Source organism: Oryctolagus cuniculus, chromosome 5 (genome assembly GCF_051225735.1).
Source record: "Oryctolagus cuniculus isolate XC-2025 breed Fujian yellow rabbit chromosome 5, ASM5122573v1, whole genome shotgun sequence".
NCBI classification, from domain to species: Eukaryota; Metazoa; Chordata; class Mammalia; order Lagomorpha; family Leporidae; genus Oryctolagus; species Oryctolagus cuniculus.
Genome location: NC_142871.1, coordinates 159159070 through 159179862, shown reverse-complemented (window position 1 = coordinate 159179862; position 20793 = coordinate 159159070). Strand labels below are relative to the sequence as shown.

The 20793-nt window shown below is 40.1% G+C and overlaps 1 protein-coding gene across 5 annotated transcripts in view; it reads left to right on the top strand.

Moving 5' to 3' along the window:
• TMEM170B (transmembrane protein 170B) overlaps positions 1–20793 on the top strand; it is a 116015-nt gene that overhangs the window by 28042 nt on the left and 67180 nt on the right. For 2 of the 5 annotated variants that reach the window (XM_089333398.1, XM_008262386.5), the window contains one exon: positions 12128–19726. The exons of 2 other annotated variants lie outside the window; for them this stretch is intronic. In XM_089333398.1, coding sequence (XP_089189524.1) covers positions 12128–12258 — 131 coding nt within the window. In that variant the 3' untranslated portion in view covers positions 12259–19726. Of the gene's footprint in view, positions 1–12127; positions 19727–20793 lie in introns of those variants that run through there. One more of the 5 variants, XR_011388799.2, reaches the window with a different exon arrangement.

Below are 20793 nucleotides of genomic sequence, written 5' to 3'. Positions count from 1 at the left end.
GCCACTTTCCCCACTTACGCGGGGGAGCGGCACACCGCCGGCCGGCTCTCTTGGGGGCTGCACAGGTGTTCCTTCAGATAGATGTTCCTGGTGCATGTTGTCTCTCTCCTCCTTTATAGTCCTCTTCCACCAATCTCAACTCTGCTACCCACACGCCGAGTACGCTGCTCTCCTCCAATCAGGAGCAAGATCAGCTCCTGCAGCTCAGTCAATCAAATTGGCGAGAGGCAGCTGCGTAGAAGTTGTTACTCCCTTCTCAGCGCCATATTGTGGGAGAGCAGATGCATAGAATAAGTCTTAATTCCAGTAACTTAGTCTAGTCCGAGTTGCTCCCCACAGTTTCTTTTTTTAAAACTTTTATTTAATGAGTGCAGATTTCATAGGTACAGCTTTAGGAATATAGCATTTCTTCCCCCTATACCCACTCTCCCACCCCTACTCCCACCTACTCCCTCTCCCATCCCATTCTTCATTAAGATTCATTTTTAATTATCTTTATATACAGAATATCAACTCTATACTATGTAAAGATTTCAACAATTTGCCCCCCCCCCAAAAAAAAACATAAAAAGTGCTGTTTGAGAACAAGTTTTGCAGTTAATTCTCATAGTACAACTCATTAAGGACAGAGGTCCTACATGGGAAGTAAGTGCACTGTGACTTCTGTTGTAAATTTAACAATTGACACTCTTATTTATGACATAGGGTTTTAAATGAGGATTCTTGTTTAGCTGAAGCACAAGATTCGCATCATGTGATAGTAGGAGAATCTGCTAGGAAGAGAATGGAGATCTTAGAGGGTCTTAGGCAGCCTCCTGGAAAGTTTGGAATTTTATCCTGTGGACCATGAAGAACTGGATCTCTTTGACTAAAGAGATTAGGAGGGGACAAAGTAGTTCCATGGGAACATTTATTTTAAAGCTGAGTATAGAGTTTATGTAAAGGACTGAGAGAAAATTGAAAGTGGGGGCATTATTTGTCTTCATCACCGTGAAACCCCAAATGTCAAGCAATTCCTGGAGCATACTACATGCCCAGAGAATACTGACTGGATAGATGGATGGAGTGAGAGAAAGAGAAGGAAGGCAGGCAGGAAGGAAAAAGGTGGGGGAGGGAAAATAATAAATAATAATAAAGTATAAAGGAAGATAAAGAGGAATTAAGAGACATTAACTGTAATTGATGCTTGAAACCAGGATCTGAGCTAGAGCAAGGGCTGTGAGTTGGGAGGAAAGGAATCAATGTAAGAAGTATGGCAAGAGACTAAAAAAATAGAATTAGTTACTATTGACTGAGCTAATGTATAGAAACTTGCTGGGGGCTCCCAGTGTTTTTGATGTGAGTCACTGCCATCACCATGGAGCCGTGAGTGGAGGAGGAGAGAGGAGCAGTGGCTTAGCAGTTCTAAATTCTATGTCTACATGTGCACTCATGGGTACCCATTGTTGTACAGCTCCAGAGGGAGCAAGGGAAATATTGTTCTCTTATCTGATGGTATGTATGTATATGTAACACTTTTAATTCAGCCAAGAATAAGATAAACCAGTGAGTGTAAAAATTGCAGTCTTACATTTTAAAATCCTTGAAAATACAAGTCCAACATAATTTCAAGTAAACATTTGTGTCCAGATCAGCGGTAAAACATTTAAATTTCTTCTGGTTGAATTTCTGGCCTGTAAACAGTTGAATTAAGAAAACTACACAATATGAATGTTTAGCCAAATTTAGTTCCTTAGGTTGTAAGTGCTGGCATATTCACGGCTGTATATTCAGTTAAGCAAACCATTGCTGAATGTCCATGTTCAGTAAGATGGTGACAGAATTCAGATATATATCTATTACACACACACACACACACACACATATATATATTAAATTTTGTTATTTCTTCGGTTGTATTTCCAAAGTAGAATGAATTTTCATTGGTTAGTATTGATAATTAATATCAGAATGGGGAGAAATAGGGTTTCTCTCTAATTCCTAATTTTAGCCAATCTAAAAGGTGTAAAATGACATCTCATTGCTGGTTTAATTTGCATTTCTCTGCCTACCTGTGCACTTGAGCATTTATCCCTGCATATACCATGTATTTAGGTTTCCTTTCTGCAGTCCTTTGTTTACATTCTGTGCTTTCTCTTTGGTGTTCTGTTTCTTTCTTACTAAATTACAGATGTTTCTTAGAGATACTGGCTCTTGTTGGCTTAGGACTTCACATATAGTTGTCTCAATTGTTTTTGGTTACTTATCTTCATGCATGATGTATAAGGATTCAGTAGAAATCCTTATTCAGTGTAATTAGGGTAAAGAGGTGTTTTTTGTTTGTTTTTTAGAAGTTCTCCCTCAGACCAAGGTCAAAATAATCCTGATAGGTGTCCCTGACTGAGTTTTATAGTTTTGCCTTTGCATTCAGGTCTTTAATTCATCTATAGCTGGGGTCAGCAGACATTTACTTCAAGGGCCAGTGATTCAGCTCTGCTCTTGTAGTATGAAAGCAGTCACAGACACATGGAAAAAAAAGAGCATGGCTTGTTCCAATAAAATTTTATTTACAAAACACACACCTGATATTCAGGCCATAATTTACCCCTTGGAGTCTGCCTATGTTTTCGGTATTAGATAGAATTCTAGGTGTTGGTTTTTTTCACCCTCCATATATTAAGTTAGTTTTTACCATACCACCCATTTACAGAGCCCTCCCTTCCTCACAGGTGTGCAGTGCCCCCTGCTGGTGCATTACAGGCCACACATACTGACTTGTTGGGCTTAATGCTTCCTACAGCTGGTCCACATCATTTTATCTCCCTGGTTTTGTGATGTGTCTTGACATCTGTTAGGGATAAGTTCCTCTTATTAGTTTTTCTTTTTTAAAAAAGATTTATTTATTTGTTTGAAAGGCAGAGTTACAGAGAGAGAGAGAGATCAGTTGATCGATCAATCTTCGATCCCATGGTTCACTCCCCAAATGGCCAAAATGGCTGTGGTTGTGCCCGGCTGAAGCCCGGACCTGGAGCTTTTCCTGGGTCTCCAACGTGGGTGCATGGGTCCAGGCAATTGGGCCATCTTCCACTGCTTTCCCGGGCACATTCATAGGGAGCCGGATTTGAAGTGGAGCAGCCGGGTCTCAAACTGGTGCCTACAGGGGATGCCAGCATCACAAGCAGTGGCTTTGCTATGCCACAACACTGGCCCCATGTTACTTTCTTTTTCAAAGTTAAAATAGTGTTTCATGGGCTTTTATTCTTTTACGTAAATTATAGAGTATATCAGCTGAATCCCTTAAATATTTGACTCTGATTTTTATTAGGGTTAAATATAATATAAAGGTTAATTTGGGAACAATTGACTTATTAAATTGTGTCACCTAAGAGAATGTATTATCTCTTCATTATTGAGATCATCTTCTCTTCTATTAGAATTTTAAAATATTTTTCTCAAGAGGAGGTTGTCTGTTTCTGATTAAGTTAATTCCTGAGCACTCAATGGCCGTTGTGGATAGTATCTTTTTTTGATTATATTGTTATGTTTTCTTGGAATAGAGAAATACTACTAAGTTTTGTTGGTCCTTGTTTAGGAACAGTGAACAAAAGTCTGGTTCCTTGGAGAGAGAAAATGAATAAAATGCCGCCCCCTCCAGAAAAACAGTTGACAGAAAAGTACAATGTAGGCAATAAGCAAGGAAATAATTATTTCAGTAATAAAGGTGAAATAAAGAATTTTTAAAATGCAGTCATTTATGAGTAGCTATATATTCCTAAACATAAAATAAGTTACAATAAGAACAAACAGAAAACATGAATAGGGCAATAATTAACTTTTGAACAGTGTGAATTGTTTAAGGACCCTTCTGGAGCATCTACCATGGCACAGTGGGTTAAGTCATGGCCTGCAGCACCAACATCCCATATGGGTGCCAGTTCGAGTCCTGGCTCCTCTACTTCCAATCCAGTTCTCTGCTAATATGTCTGGGAAAGCAGTGGAATATGGCCCAAGTCCCTGGGTCCCTGCTTCCACATGGAAGACCTGGAAGAGGTTCCTAGCTCTTAGCAGACTGACTTAATGCCAGTCTTTATGGTCATTTGAAGAGCGAACCAGCCAATGGAAGATCTCTCTTTCTGTGTCTCTCCTTCTCTCTCTGTAACTCTGCCTTTCAAATAAATAAATAAGTCTTAAAAGCAAAAACAAAAACAAAAGACCCTTCTCCTGAAACATTCTGGGTCAAATGAGGTGTACTAAGTTTTCAAGGACCAGTTGGTTCCTTTTTCATCCAAGTCATTCAGAAAATAGAATGCATAAAAGCAGTGCATAGCTTGTTTATTGAGGCCAGTGTAATTCTGGCATTAAACAAGATGAAGACTACCCAAGAGCTGACAAGTGTATGCTCATTTCCCTGTGTCTGTCATCCTTGGGTTGCAGTGACAGTTCAGTCAAAGAAATGAGTGCAGCTGTATTCCAATAAAACATTATTTATGGACCCAAATTTTAATTGGATATGATTTTTGTGTATCATCGACTATTATTCATAGTTTTACTTTTCCCCACCATTTAGTAATATGATAGCTGGTCTCCCTGCACGTGATTAAAAAAAAAAAAAAAAAAGCAGACAGCAGGCCACATTCGGTTATGGATTACAGCTTGCAACCCGTGGCCTCAGAACACAAACCCATAGAATCTGTACATGACTAAAGTGAGCATTGCCCTTACCTGTATCATTTGCCTTCTGTCAGGAAGTATGCAAGGCAAATCACATCACTTCCCATTTGTGCACCCTCTGTGACCACAGGTTGACGTCTTCTATCTTCTGATGACTCTCCTCCCATTCTCCCTTGTCCCTGTGTGTTCATACCAGACAGGTGATTTTCTCACCTTTGCACCGTCTCCACAGGATTGCCTTCTCTACTTCTGTTCACTATACCAGTCTTCTCTAGCCCCTAATACTTTGAGAATTTTTCTTCCTTTTTTTTTTCAAAAGCACAACTGATATTTTATTTATTTATTAATTGGGTGATTGATTATAGTTGACACCTCAATTTATGTATCTATGGAGTACCATGTGGTGTTTATATATATATATATATGTGTGTGTATGTAGATATATCTCATAATATCCAATCAAGGTGAACATATCTAACCCCTCAAATATTTATCATTTCCTTGTGGTAAAAACATTCAAAATCCTTTCCTCTATTTTTTTGTAATGTGCAGTATATTATTCTTGTCTGTGGTCACCCCAGTATATAATAGCACTCCAGAACTTGTCTCTCCTCTGTAACTATAAGGTAGTACCAGTTGACCAATTCACCCTAGCTTTGGGGATCACTGTTCTACACTGAACTTCTAAGGGATCACCTTTTTTAGATTTCTTAGACAAGTGAGATCATGCTGTATCTGTCTTTCTGTGCCTGGCTTATTTCATTGCACACAATGATGTCCAGGTCCACCCATGTTGTAAATCTTGTAATGACAGGATTTCCTTTTTATGGCTAATTAATACTCCATCATATATATGCACCACATTTCTTTATCCATTCATTAGTGGATGGACACTTAGCTTGTTTCCATGTCTTGTCTATTGTTCACAGTGCTGCAATAAACATGGGAGTGCAGATGTGTCTGACAGACTGATTTCATTTCCCATGGATATACACCCAGCAGAGGGATCGCTGGATCATACTGGATCATATGGCAGTTCTGTTTTAGCTGTGCACAATGGCTGTACTCATTTACATTCCCCACCAACAATTTGCAAGGGTTCCCTTTTCCCTATCTTTTGTCTTGACAGTAGACAGTATCACTGGACTGCGGTGCCATTGCATTTATTGTTTTGATTTGTATTTCCCTGATTATAATGTTGAACATTTTTTCATGTTCCTGCTGGCCAACTGTGTATCTTAGAGAAATGTCTGTTTAGTTTATTGTCTGTCTGTAATGAGACTGTTTCTTTGCAATTGAGTTCCTTACATATTCTGGATAAGTAACCTCTTGTCAGTTGTATATTTTGCAAGTATTTTCTCCCTTCTTTAGATTATCTCTTCACCCTATTGATTGCTTCTTTTGCTATACAGAACTTTTTAGTTTGATGTAATCTCATTTGTCTATTTTGCTTTTGTTTCCTATGCTTTTTTGGGGTCTTATCCAAAAAAAAATCTCTGTCAATTCCACTATCCTGAAGTGTTTCACCTGTGTTTTCTTCTAATGGTTTCATAGTTTTAGTTTTGTTTTGCTTTTTTTAAGATTTATTTGAAAGGAAAGTTATAGAGGGAGAGAGAGAGAAAGAGGGATAGGGGAAGGGAAGAGAGAGAGAGAGAGAAGGGAGGGAGGGAGGGAGGGAGCGAGGGAGAGAGGGAGAGAGGGAGAGAGAGAGAATCGTTTACTCCCCAGATGGCTGCAACGGCCAGGGCTGGGCCAGGCCAAAGTCAGAAGCCAGGAGCTTTATCTGGGTCTCCCTCATGGATGCAAGGCCCCAAGGGCTTGGACCATCCTCCACTGCCTTCCCAGGCACATTAGCAGGGAATTGGATCTGAAGTAGAGCAGCTGGGAGTGGAACTGGCACCCATATGAGATGCTGGTGTCGCAAGCAGTGGCTTAAGCCCCTACACCATAGCGCCGACCCCATAGTTTGAGTTTTGCATTAAGACTATTTGAGTTGATTTTTGTAGACAGTGAGAGATGGGGACTAGTTTCATTCTTCTGCATATGGATATTCAATTTTCCTAGTGCCATTTATTGATGAAACTGTCATTTCTTACCACCTTTGTTGCAGATCAGTTGTCCGTAGCAATGCATGTATTTACTTCTAGGCTCTTTATTGTGTTCCATTGACCTATGAGGTTATTTTTGAAAAGTTCATGGAAAAATGGAATTGAAAGATAAGATTAATTTGTTTTTTATAAAAAATTTTGAAATCTATGGATAGTTTTTTGTAATACAGACTTTCCATGAACTTTCTGAAGACCCTTCTTGCACATCAGGTTTCATGCCAATGCCATGCTAATTTTGATTATTACAGCTTTGTAGTATACTTTGAAGTCAGCAGTGTAATGAGTTCCATTGTGTTTTTTTTTTTTTTTGATCATCAAGATTGCTTTGATTATTCAAGGTATTTTTATGGTTCCAAATTTAATTTAAGATTGTTTTATAGTTATGTCAAGGTTATCATTAGTATTTTGCTAAGGATTGCATTGAATCTGTAGATTGCCTTGGATAGTGTAGACATTTTAACAGTATTGACACTTTCAGTTCATGAATTCATGAACATGGGATGTCTTTCTGGTTTTTATGTCCTCTTCAAGTTTTTGTAATTTTAATTGTAGAGATCTTTTACTTCTTTGGTTAAATTTATTTCCACATATTGTATTTTATTATAGCTATTGTATGTGGGATTGCTTCCTTGATTTCTTTCTCAGCTAATTTACTATTGGGGTATAAAATATTGATTTTGTATCCTGCAGCTTTGCTGAATTTGTTTATTAGTTTTAATAGTTTGTTGCTGATATCTGCAGACAGTGACAGTATGACTTCCTCTCTTCTGGTTTGGATGCTCTTTTTTTCATTTTCCTACTGGCTTGCTCTGCCAGGACTTGCAGTACTATGGTACTGGAAGTGGTGACTGTGGGCATCCCTGTGGACTGTTTCCTTTTTCTCCAGCTGATCTGCTGTTGTCCACAGTGCACTTCTCTGGATCATTTATTTCAGGATCCTTATCCCTCTTTTGTCCTCTTCATTCTTGCCTACCAAGAAAATAAGGAGCATCATGTGCTCTTCCAGCTGGCCGCTGCTCAGCCTAACAGAGTGAAAACTCAAGTACGGATAGGGGAAAGATACTTGCTAACATTTATAAATGTAAAAAGGTTAGTATCAAAACTGTATACTTTCTAAACCCATGAGTCAAATTAGAACACACCGCAGGGGACAAAGATTCGACAAGCATTTCATAGAAGTAAAAACCCTAATGGCCAATAATGTGTAAAGAAAAAACTCAATAGCACTAATTATCAGGAACTTGTAAATTCATCATAGAAATAACAGCCTTTAGCCACCAGGTTGGCAAAAACTTTTTAAAAGGACATCAGTAGCTGCAAAGGATATGGAGTAACTAGAGTATAAATTAGTACAACTAATTTGGAAAAGCAGTTTTAAAAGTTGAAAATGCTCATACATAAGGCCAAACAGTTCTGCTTTTACCTGTGGATCATGGGGGAGCTTTCATTTTTAAAAATGACATTATTTATTTGAATGGCAGAGCAACAAGACAAAGATCCTGTATCTGCTGGTTCACTCCCCAGATGCTCACAAGATGTGTACTGGGCCAGGCAGAAGCCAGGAGCTGAGAAATCAAACTGGGTCTCTCTTGTGGGTAGCAGGGTCCTAAATACTTGAGCCATTTACCTGCTGCCTTCCTGGCTGTGCATTAGCAGAAAGTGGGAATTGGAAGCAGAGGTGGGGTTTGGACACAGGTACTCTGTTACAGGATGTGAGTCTCCCAACTGGTGGCTTAACAGCTAAGCCAGATGTTTGCCCAGTGGTGGGGAAGCACTTGGCTGAGTTTGTGTGCTGGAGGTCATGTCCAGGAATGTTCATGGAGCAGCGTTTGTGATTGTAAAGGATTGGAAACAAAGAAATGTCATCAGTAGTAGAATAGATAAATAAGCCGTGGTATATTCATACTTGGAATTCTGTACAGCACTTCAAACAAATATATCACAACTACATGCAAGAAAATATACTTCTATTTCGAATCATGAGTTTAGGGAACTTTGTCAGTGTACAAACATATCTTTGTTTGAAAAATAGGATCAAAATGTAAATTGGCCTTTAAAATGAGTGGGTTTTTTTTGGAATTGTTGGAAAGTTTAGGCAAGTTCTGTGTAGAAATTAAGTTAGTTTTTTAATGTAATTTTGAATACCTAGTAACACGCGGCTGTGTTCTTTGTATCTGACATGGACCCTCACTGAGTAGCCCTGTCAGGGCACAAAGGGACCCCCCACTTCATGTACCCATCCATGCACATGCACACTTTCACATCTGAACACACACACACACACAAACACACGAGAGTGCTTCGCGACGTGTCTGGAAAAACAAAATTGAAAGATAAGGGTATTTTGGTACAAAAAAATTTTGGAATCATACCTAGTTTTTTCATAATAAGCATTTTCAGGAACTTTTGTAAGACCTCTTGTATGTGTTTATACTAGTACAGAATATATATATTTTATGTTTTAAGTCTTTTCTGTGTCGTAAGTCTTTTCTGTGTCAATTCATGTAGTTCTACATTTCCCTTTTGAGACTGTATGACTTCCATGGTAATTTAGCCCAACTAATGTACATTTGTTTGGCTTGGTTAAAAACACTGATGTACTGCTCATGGTTTTTGCTCTTCATCATCTTCAGATTTAAGATCTCTTTTTCTAGGATCATAAAAATATTCACTTATGGCCGGCACCGCGGCTCACTAGGCTAATCCTCCGCCTTGCGGTGCTGGCACACCGGGTTCTAGTCCCGGCCGGGGCGCCGGATTCTGTCCCGGTTGCCCCTCTTCCAGGCCAGCTCTCTGCTGTGGCCAGGGAGTGCAGTGCAGGATGGCCCAAGTCCTTGGGCCCTGCACCCTATGGGAGACCAGGATAAGTACCTGGCTCCTGCCATCGGATCAGCGTGGTGTGCCGGCCACAGTGCGCCAGCCGTGGCGGCCATTGGAGGGTGAACCAACGGCAAAAGGAAGACCTTTCTCTCTCTCTCTCTCACTGTCCACTCTGCCTGTCAAAAAAAAAATATTCACTTATTTTTTGGAATTTACATTTGTAGTTTTGTTTCTAACATTTAGTTCTTCCATCCATCTGAAATTTACTCTGAGTGGTGTGACAGGGACTTACGTCCTCCAAATGGCTCCCAGATGCTCCAGCACTATTTAGTGAACGGAGAATCATGGAGTGGAGTTAGCTTCATCACTGAACACCACTGGGCCTGGGAGCCAGGACAGGTTGAGTGTGCATGGTAGGAGTTGCCAGTGTTCTCAGCACATTCCAGGTACTGTCTCTGAATCTCCATGCCCACCCATTCTGTAGCTGGGCAATTGTCGGGCCTAATTCAGCTGCTTAGTAGTGTCGCTTAGATTTTAACTCCTGAGTCTGGCTCCAAAACATGTGCTCTTTACCTTGTGCACACATGCGAAGTTTGGATGCACAGATTTGTTTGTCATTTCCCAGCCAACATGAGCTGGTAATTGCTTTTAGTTACCCCTTCTTGGATCATGATTGAAAACTTAATTTCACAGAAGTAGAGGCCTAGCTGTGTCTTTTATAATTGACGATAGCCATAGAGATCCAAGTGATTCCTTTTCTGTGGTTTATTTATAACATAATTTCTCTTAACAAACAAGGCATAGAATCTTTTAAAGATTTTTAAAGGATGTCTGGAGTAGCCGTTTATCCTAGCAATTACAAAGCCTGTATCCCACCTCAGAACGCCTGAGTTCAATTCCCACCTCCCATTCCTGACTGCAGCCTCCCTCCAATGCAGACCCTGGGAGGTAGTGGGGATGGCTCAAGTAGTTGGGTTCCTGCCACCTACCTAGGAGGCCAGGATTGATTTCCTGAGGCTGGCTTCAGCCGCGTCCCAGTCATTGTGGGCATTTGGGGAGTGAACCAGTAGGTGGCAGCTCTCTGTCTGTGTCTCTCACAAAAATGAAATTCAAAAATTTGAAAGAATGTGATCCAATTCTAAAATTTGGATACATGACAATTGTGAGTTTATTACCTAATTGAGTAAAAGTTGAGATTGTTATCGGCTACATTGTTATTTTCTGAATTTCTTATTCTCTTTTTCGTTTAGCATAAACGTGAAATGAGAATGATTTGGGGATTTATAACTAGACTTCCCTCAGCTGTATTTCCTTGAACTAGAGACCGAACCTCTCTGAACCTGTCTTTCCTCATTAAATTAGGTGATGATACCGGGGGAGGGGGGATAGCATGATAGATAATTCAGACAGTATCTTTAAAGTTCCTAGTAGGATACATAAATGTGATAAGTACACTGTTTTATTTTCCTTTTATGTTGAAACAAGCATGTGAAGATTCTTGGCTTAGAGTAGTAATTTTCTTTTGCCATTTATGTCCGTTGTGGAGGACTATGGTGACTTTGGGAGATTTTGAGTAAGATACAAAATGTTATTAATCCTTAGCTGTTTTTGACAAAAATTATATCTAGCTAATTTTTATGAATAAGTTTTTATTTCAAATATTTGTCACTTCGGGGTATTTGGATAATTTATTTGTTCCCTTATGTTGTTTTGCTTAACCAATCTAGGATAGGTAGGCAGTTTATATATACATATAGGACAGAGAGCAAGAGAGAGAATCGTTTCAGTGCCATCTCCACCTATAAGATGGCGTAATTTAACTTAAATGTTTCCTCCTTTATGATTTTGGAGTGTACTTTTAAAATTAGCCTCTTAGATGCTACATCATTGTGTTTGCTAAATTAAGTGCATAGGTTGGATCAGATGTGCCTGAGGTTGCTTGTAACTCACATCCTCTGGCTCTGGGCAGGGCACTTTATCTAAACGTTTTTCCCGGGTTATTCACTGTCAAGCAATCTCCAAGTGACTTACAGTTACATGCTTTCTTTAAAAGTTCATAAACCATATTAGATGGTCGATTGTAGGATGAGGCAAATATTCTCATATTTTCCATGAAATTTAAGAATGAATTCATTTTACTCAAAAAATGAGTTTAATATGAAAAATACGAAAAATATGTTTAATATGAAAATGTCTGTAATTTGGGAATTACTGCTGTGTAGCTTCTGCGCAGTATATTGTATTGGATGTTTTTAAAAATGCTGGTGAGGTAAGGCCAATTGAATGCCCAGGTAAGAGATTGCAGTAATGAATTACTCATTTTTTTAAATAATTTTCTTAATATTTGGTATTCAGTTCGCAATGTATGCTCTGCATATTTTCGGTTGAGTAGAAAAGGCTGTTTTTCAACTAAGAGGCTAAATGTGGCGCAGGGAAGTGTAACCTTGAGCGCTCGCGTGGGAGCGCGCACAAAGGGTGGGGACCGTTCGCGAGGTGCAGCGCCGAGGTCTGCCGCTGAGTGAGGTCCTGTGTTTCTCCCGTTCCTGCAGGTGCGGCGGTCGCGGGCATCTACAGAGTGGCAGGGAAGAACATGGCCCCCTTGGAGGCGCTGGTGTGGGGCGTCGGGCAGACTGTACTGACACTAATCATCTCCTTTTCAAGGATCCTCGCCACGCTCTGAGGCTTCTGTGGGAATGCCCGACCTCACGCACGGAAACAGACCGCCTGAAAATGGCGTTGGTTACAAGTAGAAACAAATGGCCGCGGACCGTGCGCCGCGCCGGTCCTCTCGTGCTGTGTGCAGAGCCTGCCCTCTGGTGTTGGAGCGATCGCACCACCGCACTGCACCTGCCGTGCCTCCGTCCGGGCCCGGGGCGCGAAGACCGACGGGAAGCCAGGAGGGAAAGCACCTTGTGTAGCTGCCAATCAGGTTCACAGCGCCATGTTCAGCTACAGGGACGTTCTGAGGAATTGCTACATGTGCCAAACTCTCTTCTTTCTGTTACCATTGATCATGTGACAATTTGCAAGTGTAGACGTAGATGAGTGCTGTGAACATCTCTGACATGAATTCAGGTCATGTAGTGAGATCTCTGTTTTGTGATGCTGAGTCCCGTGTGAGTGTGCTCAATCCCAAATCGTTCGTATGAGAGAGATTTTTTGGTTTTTAATGTTGAGCGTTTCTGAGATTTAGGGCTTTCATGTGTTTAGGCATTATTGTTATTTAATTTATGCAGGAAATAATTCTTCTTCCTGGAAGACTAGCTAAACTGTTTTAAGGACTCAGAATAGATCTATCGGGCACACAGTTTTTCACTAAATTAACACACCCTTTTAAGAATTTCCCTCATGCATAAATATTCTATTTAGATGAATTCAGAAACTTTATGGGTCACACACATTGACTGTCGTTTGTGTGTTGGAAGAATATAACTTAAAAATATTCTTATAAGTTTTGTTAAGAAAAAGTCTGACACACATGTTGCATTCTTTGACCCTTCTGAAGAAAGTTTTTGCCTTGTCTCTCACAGAGAATATCTGTACAGCTAGCCGTGAGAACATCTGTACAGCTAGCCGTCTGGTGTCTCGGCGGGGTTATAGTACTTGCTGCAAGCATCTTAACTTTGTTACAAAATGGAACCAGTCTTTTGTTCTGGAGTGCTAACCGTGTTTAAGGAGTGCCGTGCATTGGGCTCTGGAGCTCAAAACCGACCTGTAAATGAGTAACAGGTGAGCTTTACAGGATGCGTAATAAACTGTCTTATTTGGATGCATGTCAACGTCATGGTTCTAAGGGAAAGATTGGGAATATAGTTAAGCCATTTTAAATCTCAGCTTTATCAGTTCAGCCCCAAACGTGTATTTGAGTCATTCATTTCATGTGTTCAGTTCTCAATTTGAGCTGTTGTGATTTGAGTTTACCAGAATCCATGATGACATTAATAACAAAGGGACATGGCCTTTACACAGAACCTTTGAAGAGGTTTTCTAAGATGGTAGGAGGTAGGGGGATCCCAGAGCCTGGTGGAATTGGTCCCCCAGTGGGGTTTCCTTGGGTACCAGTTTCAATGATAAATGTGCTAACTCCAAGGAAGAACTGTTGTAGAGAATATGAAGTTCAGACACTCCAAAAGATGATCTGGCACCCGTGCCTTTCCTTATGGATAAAATAAAGCAAGTTTAAGTCCCCATTTAAGTTTAAGACCTTTGTTACCCAAAGCCCCTTTTCTACACCAAAAAAGTGCAGAATATATTAGCAAGTCAGCAAGGAGGAGTTAGAGAGGGTGTACTTTAGCCTGTGTGGGGATTTACTGCCACCGGGGACTAGAGATTTGTTTATTTGTTTAAAAAAAAAAAAAAGTTAAGGAATTATATGTTCTTAAGGATCTTTGGAGGAAATCTTAAAATGGTTTTTTTAATTAAGTGTAAGGCTGGAATTGTTCTCAGGTGTTCTTTATAGTCCTGACATTTTCTTAGATTAAATTTAGGCTTCCCTTTCCAAGGCAGTTTGATTTCTCCTTTCCATTGGGCTTTGGTGTGGGTTCGTCCTTCCCTTTGGCTATTCTGTACATAGTGTAAAGCACCTGCCCTCGACCAGAGACCTGTCCACACTGGGCAGACCTTGCTTTAGACTGACAGGATGAACTTATGTTAGCATATGGTTATTTCATGGTTAAGAAAGCAAGGTAACGTGATAGGGAGTGGGTGGTTCATAATCCAGATTTGACATTCAGCATCTGGTTGCACCAAAGAGCTGTAAACTCCTGATTTTATTCTAGAATGAAGTACAAATGAAGAATTAGTGATTAGTTTGCAGATTGCCCTGCAGTTATCTCATTATCAAGTTTATTGATGTTATGGTGTGGTGTGTGTGTGTGTGTGTTTGCGTGCGCGTGCACGCACGCATGTGTGTGTGCACTAGTTTGGGGGACATTTTTGGTTTCTTTGCTGTTTTCAGGTACTTCCATTGGATTTTTGGGCTACTGTCACTCTTTGGATGGTTTGAAATGCAGTTGAATAGTGTGAATTTTTGAAATTGTCTTGGTAGCTATTTTTATGCTGAGATTTTTTTAAAAGTTAGTTGTTTTCCTCTAGAGACAATAAATGTTTAATGATATATATTACTAGCATATATATCATTATGTACATCCACACAGAGCTGCTATCTGTGGATAAAGTCTGACTGGAAAGCTATTATGCACTGAACAGTTTGTGTTCTGGTAGAGAATTTGATAACATTGTTTAGTTGAGTTATCTTTTCAATAAGTTTGAGGATGTTTTAGAGTTTTGAAACTTTTCTTGATTTCTTGTTGCTGGAAACCCTCATTTGGGACATGGCCCAAGCCCTTATTAATGTATTTGGGATAAACTGCCTTAAAATGCGATTTGGCGGTAAATGTTCTCTGTGACAAGTGCAAGATAGGGAGATCCTGTGCAGTTGACAGCCTGTTGTCTAAGAAGACTCTGGATAAAACATCGCTGATAATGAAATCAGTTCCTCAGAGAAGGAACTCCTATTGCCCAAGCCAGTTTCTACCTAACGCGCTGGTGAGAGATGTCCATATCAGAGTTAGTCAGGGAACCTTACGTAAGCCACCAGTCCTGCTTAACACCTTTTAAAGAAGGGGGTGCAGGTGACCTGCCCATTAGGACCAGGATCAGGACCGCTTTATGACAGTGTGTGCGCCGTGGTTGTGCTGATGTTAGGTCCTGATGTTTACCAGACAGTGTTACAGTTGTATCCAGTATTGGTTTTTAGTTATCTACTTCATACAGCTCCACTGCCCCAACAAAGTATGTGGGTTTGTACTTTCAATGAGAGAAATAAAGAAATGAATTGGCCTATATATCCTGTATTTGTGTTGTAAGAAATGAGATACTTTAAACTTGCAGGCAATCTAAGCTTGTTGGAAGAGGACTTTAGAGAACCTCTGATTGAGACAGCAGGCTGCCATGTTCATATGCCTGGGCTGACACTCAGGTGACAACGGTTCAATTCAGCAAGCATCTTTGGGGTATCTGCCCCATGCAGCATGCTGCTGTATCAGGTATGAGATGGGATTCCAGCCCTTGACTCCACCGAGAACTGACAAAACTATTTTAAATACTAAAAAAGTGGAGATAGCATTCAGCTTCCCATTTCTAGTTGTGAGTTCAAATCCAGTGCTTTTCCCCTACATTTTATATTCTCAGCTCATCTACTAAATGGAATTTTGGTACCTGAGGTGTCATTGGTATGGCATAGTGAAGGCCAGAATCCAAGCCAGCGACGTGGGTTTTAATGCAGACTCTGTCACCTGTTGTCCCTCTGACACCAAGTATGCCATCTCGCCTCTGTGAGCTCTGGTTCCTGCTCTTTAGGTGCATGAATATGCCATGGAGTTGCCGTGAGGAGCATGTGTATTTGACAGTAGATGATCCACAGATAGTCACTAGAATTGTAAAAAATTACACTTGGCCATCAGTGCCAATTGATTTGTTGTTTTGTAAAATTCACCTAGCTTTCTTCCATGTCTGTATTTTCTCTACATATATTTTAGGAAGGAAACTGAAATAAAAAAATTATCTTACAATCTTGCTTACTTCACCTCTTCACTTTTCAGATAGCAGGGAGTCAGAGATGGTGGAATGGCCATGATTCTGGTCACCGTGGTGGGTATAGGAACGGGGTAGAGGTGGCCAGCAGTCGCTCCTTACCCTGCTCAGCTGCAGCTGGACTCACCCAGCCGGCAGCCACTGACTTGCTGCTGTATGCGAGTTGTCCCTGTGAAGGGGTGTAAGAATGAGTGAGATCCAGCCCTTCTCTCCTCCAGTTTCCACCATTCTGTGGCCAGCCCACGGCATTCGCTCAGTAGTTCAGTGTCAAGTGTGTAGGGAAATCGAACTGGGCTTTGTCATCTACCAGGTCCCTCCTTTCCTGGAGCAAAGATGCTTCAAGCCTTTGTTGCTGTTGTTTTGTTGGTTGGTTTGGCTTAAAAGGAAAGACCATTATTTTAAATTCGTAACCATTATATAATTCAAGAAGGATCAAGATGCTAAGATTATTTTCTAAAATGTTCTCAAACTACTTCTGTCTCTTGCTATTACAAAGCTTTCTCACAGAAAGCCTCATTCAGAACCTCTTTGATCTATAGTTGTCTGGTTTTTAAAACATGAGGAACGTGGAAAGTTCCTGCAGAAATTCTGGTGGACTTAGGTTGCACATATCTGGTAACCCTAGTTGGGTCACTGGATCAATTACTGTTTCTTTTAGTGACCAGGAGAGAGACTCTCAGTGGTTAAAGTGGACTAATTAATAATCAAGTGATCTACTTTCTCTTGACTTCCTGTCCTTTTTACACCACTGTGGAGGAGACTCTCCAGGATACAGGAACATCATCTGAGTAAAAATTACAGCACTTTTCAACCATCTGCTGCTGCCTTGTAGCAGAAGGAAGTTTAAAGACAGGAAGAAGTGTTGGAAGGGTAGTGCCCACATCAGAGGCATAGCTGATGACGCACCCCCTGTTGATGTGAACACAACCCACCCCATTCTTTTGAGACTGGATTGCGCAGTGTGCATGTGTGCTGCCTGTTTACACAATTTGCTCTCCTTATATGTGAGAACTTGCTATGATGCATTTTGAAATCATACCGTGTGTGTGTGTGTGTGTATGTGTGTGTGTGGTAGATTTGCTCTTCTAACTGAAGGATCTCTGTTGTGTGGAGATAATACAGCCTTGTGAAGGAGGCTGCTGAATTAGTTACTTAAATGTATATCTGTGAATTTGTTTGGAGGAACTAATGAATACAAGAAGTGTTTTCCGTAAAGTGGAGATGTGCCTGTTAGCACTTTATTGAGTGAGTGGAAACCCTCAACTGTGGGAGTGAGCTGAGCTGTGAACTCTCATCATCTCCTCCCTTGAGTTTTGGGGACTAATTTTCATGCTTGTTACATTCTTTGCCCTTACACTGACCTTGGGTGATGACTGTTTCTTGGTTTGGAGAACCAATTTGGCAGTGTCTTTAAAATCATCTTCCTCTTTCCACATGGACGTTATGCATTATGGTTTAAACCTATGTACAGTTTGTTGATAGAATCTGAAGTGCTTGGGAAATGCAGATAGAATCTTAGTGAAAAATAATTATTGTGGCAAGTCAGGAAAGCGTGAGCCTCTGATGTCTTTTTTTTATTATTGTATGCCACACCTCCTTACAGTCTTGTCTATGCCAAGAGTAAAATGGCTGTCCCATGTAGGGGAGCGTTTAGATGTGTAACTAAAACTGGAAAGCCATACAACAAATACATAGAAAGGAGAACAATAGTGCACATCATCTGGATCCCACAATGTAACACATTTCTCCTAAACTCAGAGTGGTAACTTCAAAAAGCATCACTTTTTTAGAGCCCCTCTTAAGTGAGTATTAATTGGAGAATACTATTGACAAGGGTTTACTGTGTTTTTTTTTTTTTAATTAAAGGATTTGCACATCATCATTAACTATCTTTGGGATAGAACATTTTAAAGTTTTCTCCAAAGAAAGCAAAGTAAGAGGTGCTTATTAAAAATGGCTTGCTGTCAATACTGGATGAGCTGATAGTCTAATTGTTGACGCTTTCTTAGTATTTGTGATACTGGGTATGTTTGCAATTGAAGAATTTTAAAAATTTCCCCCAGTCCTCTTCCCAGTATGCATAATTATATGAACAAATATGAAATTCCACAGTATTTTTCATTCTAGCCATATAACTTGATAAAATTCAAGGAATGCTCCTGTAGGCACAAGCCTCAGCTCTGCTCATTGTGGGATGAGGGGATCAACTTGTTCTTGAAATCAACTGGCAAAGATGTCTTTATGTCAATGGCAAAAGTATAGCTCACCTGTGTAATATTGTGGGCCTCACTTTCAAATTGTGTCAGCTCTCAGATCACTGATAGTCATTTGGTAAATAACAGTGTACTTTTTAAAAGCTAAATGATCTCTTAGTGCCTTGAAAGTTAAGATACTTTTGCAAAATGGATTTATCAAAATTCAGGATCGGCACAGATGGGCTGGCTTTTGTACTGTCAACTTCAGAGTTGAGGAAGATGTCATTAACTGCATCTTAGCTGTCACGTTCCTATGTTTCAGTACAAATCTGTTATTGCATCGTAAACGATGGCAGATAACAACTGCTTTCATTATATTTTCATGATGTATTTTTCTTTTTTCTTTTTACAAGTAAGAAATGGGGAAAAATATAGTCAAGAAGTAAGTGTGGGATTTTAAGCTCTAGTTTTGTTTTAACCTAGACATTCTAGGGTGAACAGTGTTAGTTTTATACTGTAGTCCACAGGCAGACACTTTGTGTACCCTTTAGAAATGTGTTTACCGTCACAGGTTTATTTTTACTGTAGAAATATGTACTGTGAAGCAAAAAGACAGGAAGAATAAATGTTGATGGGTCATACACAGACACAAACACGTATTTGATGAAGTCCCCTACATTATGTGAACACAATTTCCCCCTTCTGTGAAGACTATAAACTACCCTGTATGAGTATGTGTATGCATGTTTACATGATACAATTTAATTTTGCAGGATTATTTTAAAAAGTATGTTTATATATTATACCTAACAAGCTGTAAATATTGTATACTATTGATTTTTAATTTTATATAAGCAATTTTTTATTTCCCAATTCATGTACAAATCTCATTGTATATACAGCATACTTTTCCTGGAGAACACAGATTTTGCAGTGAATTTTCAGTAATTTTAATTGCAGTAAGCATCAGGCTAGCCTTAGAGATGTTGATCTTTCTTTCAAATTACTTTTCACCACTTTCATTTTCTCCAAAAGGGCAGCAATAAACATATGCAAGTTATTTTTGATTAAAGGAAATTGGTTCCATTTATTGTTTGAGAACAGATGCACAGCTGACATCCTCCAGTGTCTGATCCCAGGGCCGTGTCTTGAGGTCCCCACGTGACCCTTCTCTCTGTAACCTACAGGGTGAACTCTGCCGACACTCACAGAGACATCTGTCAAAAGTGAACCCAGCACTTCAGTGTCATTACACAGAATTTATTGGATTAAAAATTTGTAATATATAGTATTTTAATAAAGTTTCTGTATTCGATTTCATGCACTTATATATAAATAAACCTGTCTTTAAAAGCTTTATGGGGTGTCTGCCTCGTGGTGACAAATCTCTTCAACTCATTCCCTGCGGGTGCAGATGTCTTCTGCTTTTTGTCCATTTTCTTCTGAGCCAGTTTCACCTATGGATTTTGGAGATTTGGCTGAAAAAGGTAATACACAAGAAGTTTGGATACAACTGTGGACAGGTTTATAGATTTGCCTGGGACCAGTCCTGGACCCCAGAAGCATCTACTTGTACGAGGTAACTGCTGTAAGAAGGATAAAGTTGTTTAGTAGCAGAGAACTGCCTTTTATTGACTGCTTGTTACGGGTTAGACATTCTGTGTTCCGTGTTCTATCCCCATTTGACAGATAAAGCATACATAGGAGGTTCAGAGAAGTTGAGAAAGTGCTCAAGGTCACCCAACTGCTAATTTCCTGTGCTGGGGTCTTCTTGGTCCAGTACCTGTGTTTGTTCCCAGTGAGCCATGTTGGTTTCTACAGAATATTCTGGGAGCTTAGACTGGGTGGCATTAAGGGGATTTGAAAAATTATGAACTCAATATTTAAATTGTCATACTGATGCATCTGTTATATTTTTGTTAAGGATTTTGGAGGGAGGTGCTAAATAACCAACTACTATCTTTCCTGAGAAGAGATTGGAGCTGAAAGAGCCAGTTGCTGTAAATGTTACCAACCTTGGAGGGAAGACTGGCTCACTTTAGAAATTGAGCAAGTATCCTGGAAGAAAGCATTTTCTCACACTCATTGACATTCATTTCATGTCATCGCCAAATTGAAATGAATTTTTTACTAGATAACTTTTTCATTCAACCTTAAGAGCTACAAAATTGAGGCCAGCACTGTGGCGTGGTTGGCTAAGCCTCTGCCTGCAGCGCCAGCATCCCGTATGGGCGCCAAATCATGTCCCTGCTGCTCCTCTTCTGATCCAGCCCTCTGCAATGGCCTGGGAAAGCAGTAAAAGGTGGCTCAACTGCTCTAGCCATGCACTGTGTGGGAAAACCAGAAAAAGCTCCTGGCTCCTGGTTTCAGATTGGCCCAACTGGCAGTTGTGGTCATTTGAGGAGGGAACCAGCATGGAATCCTTT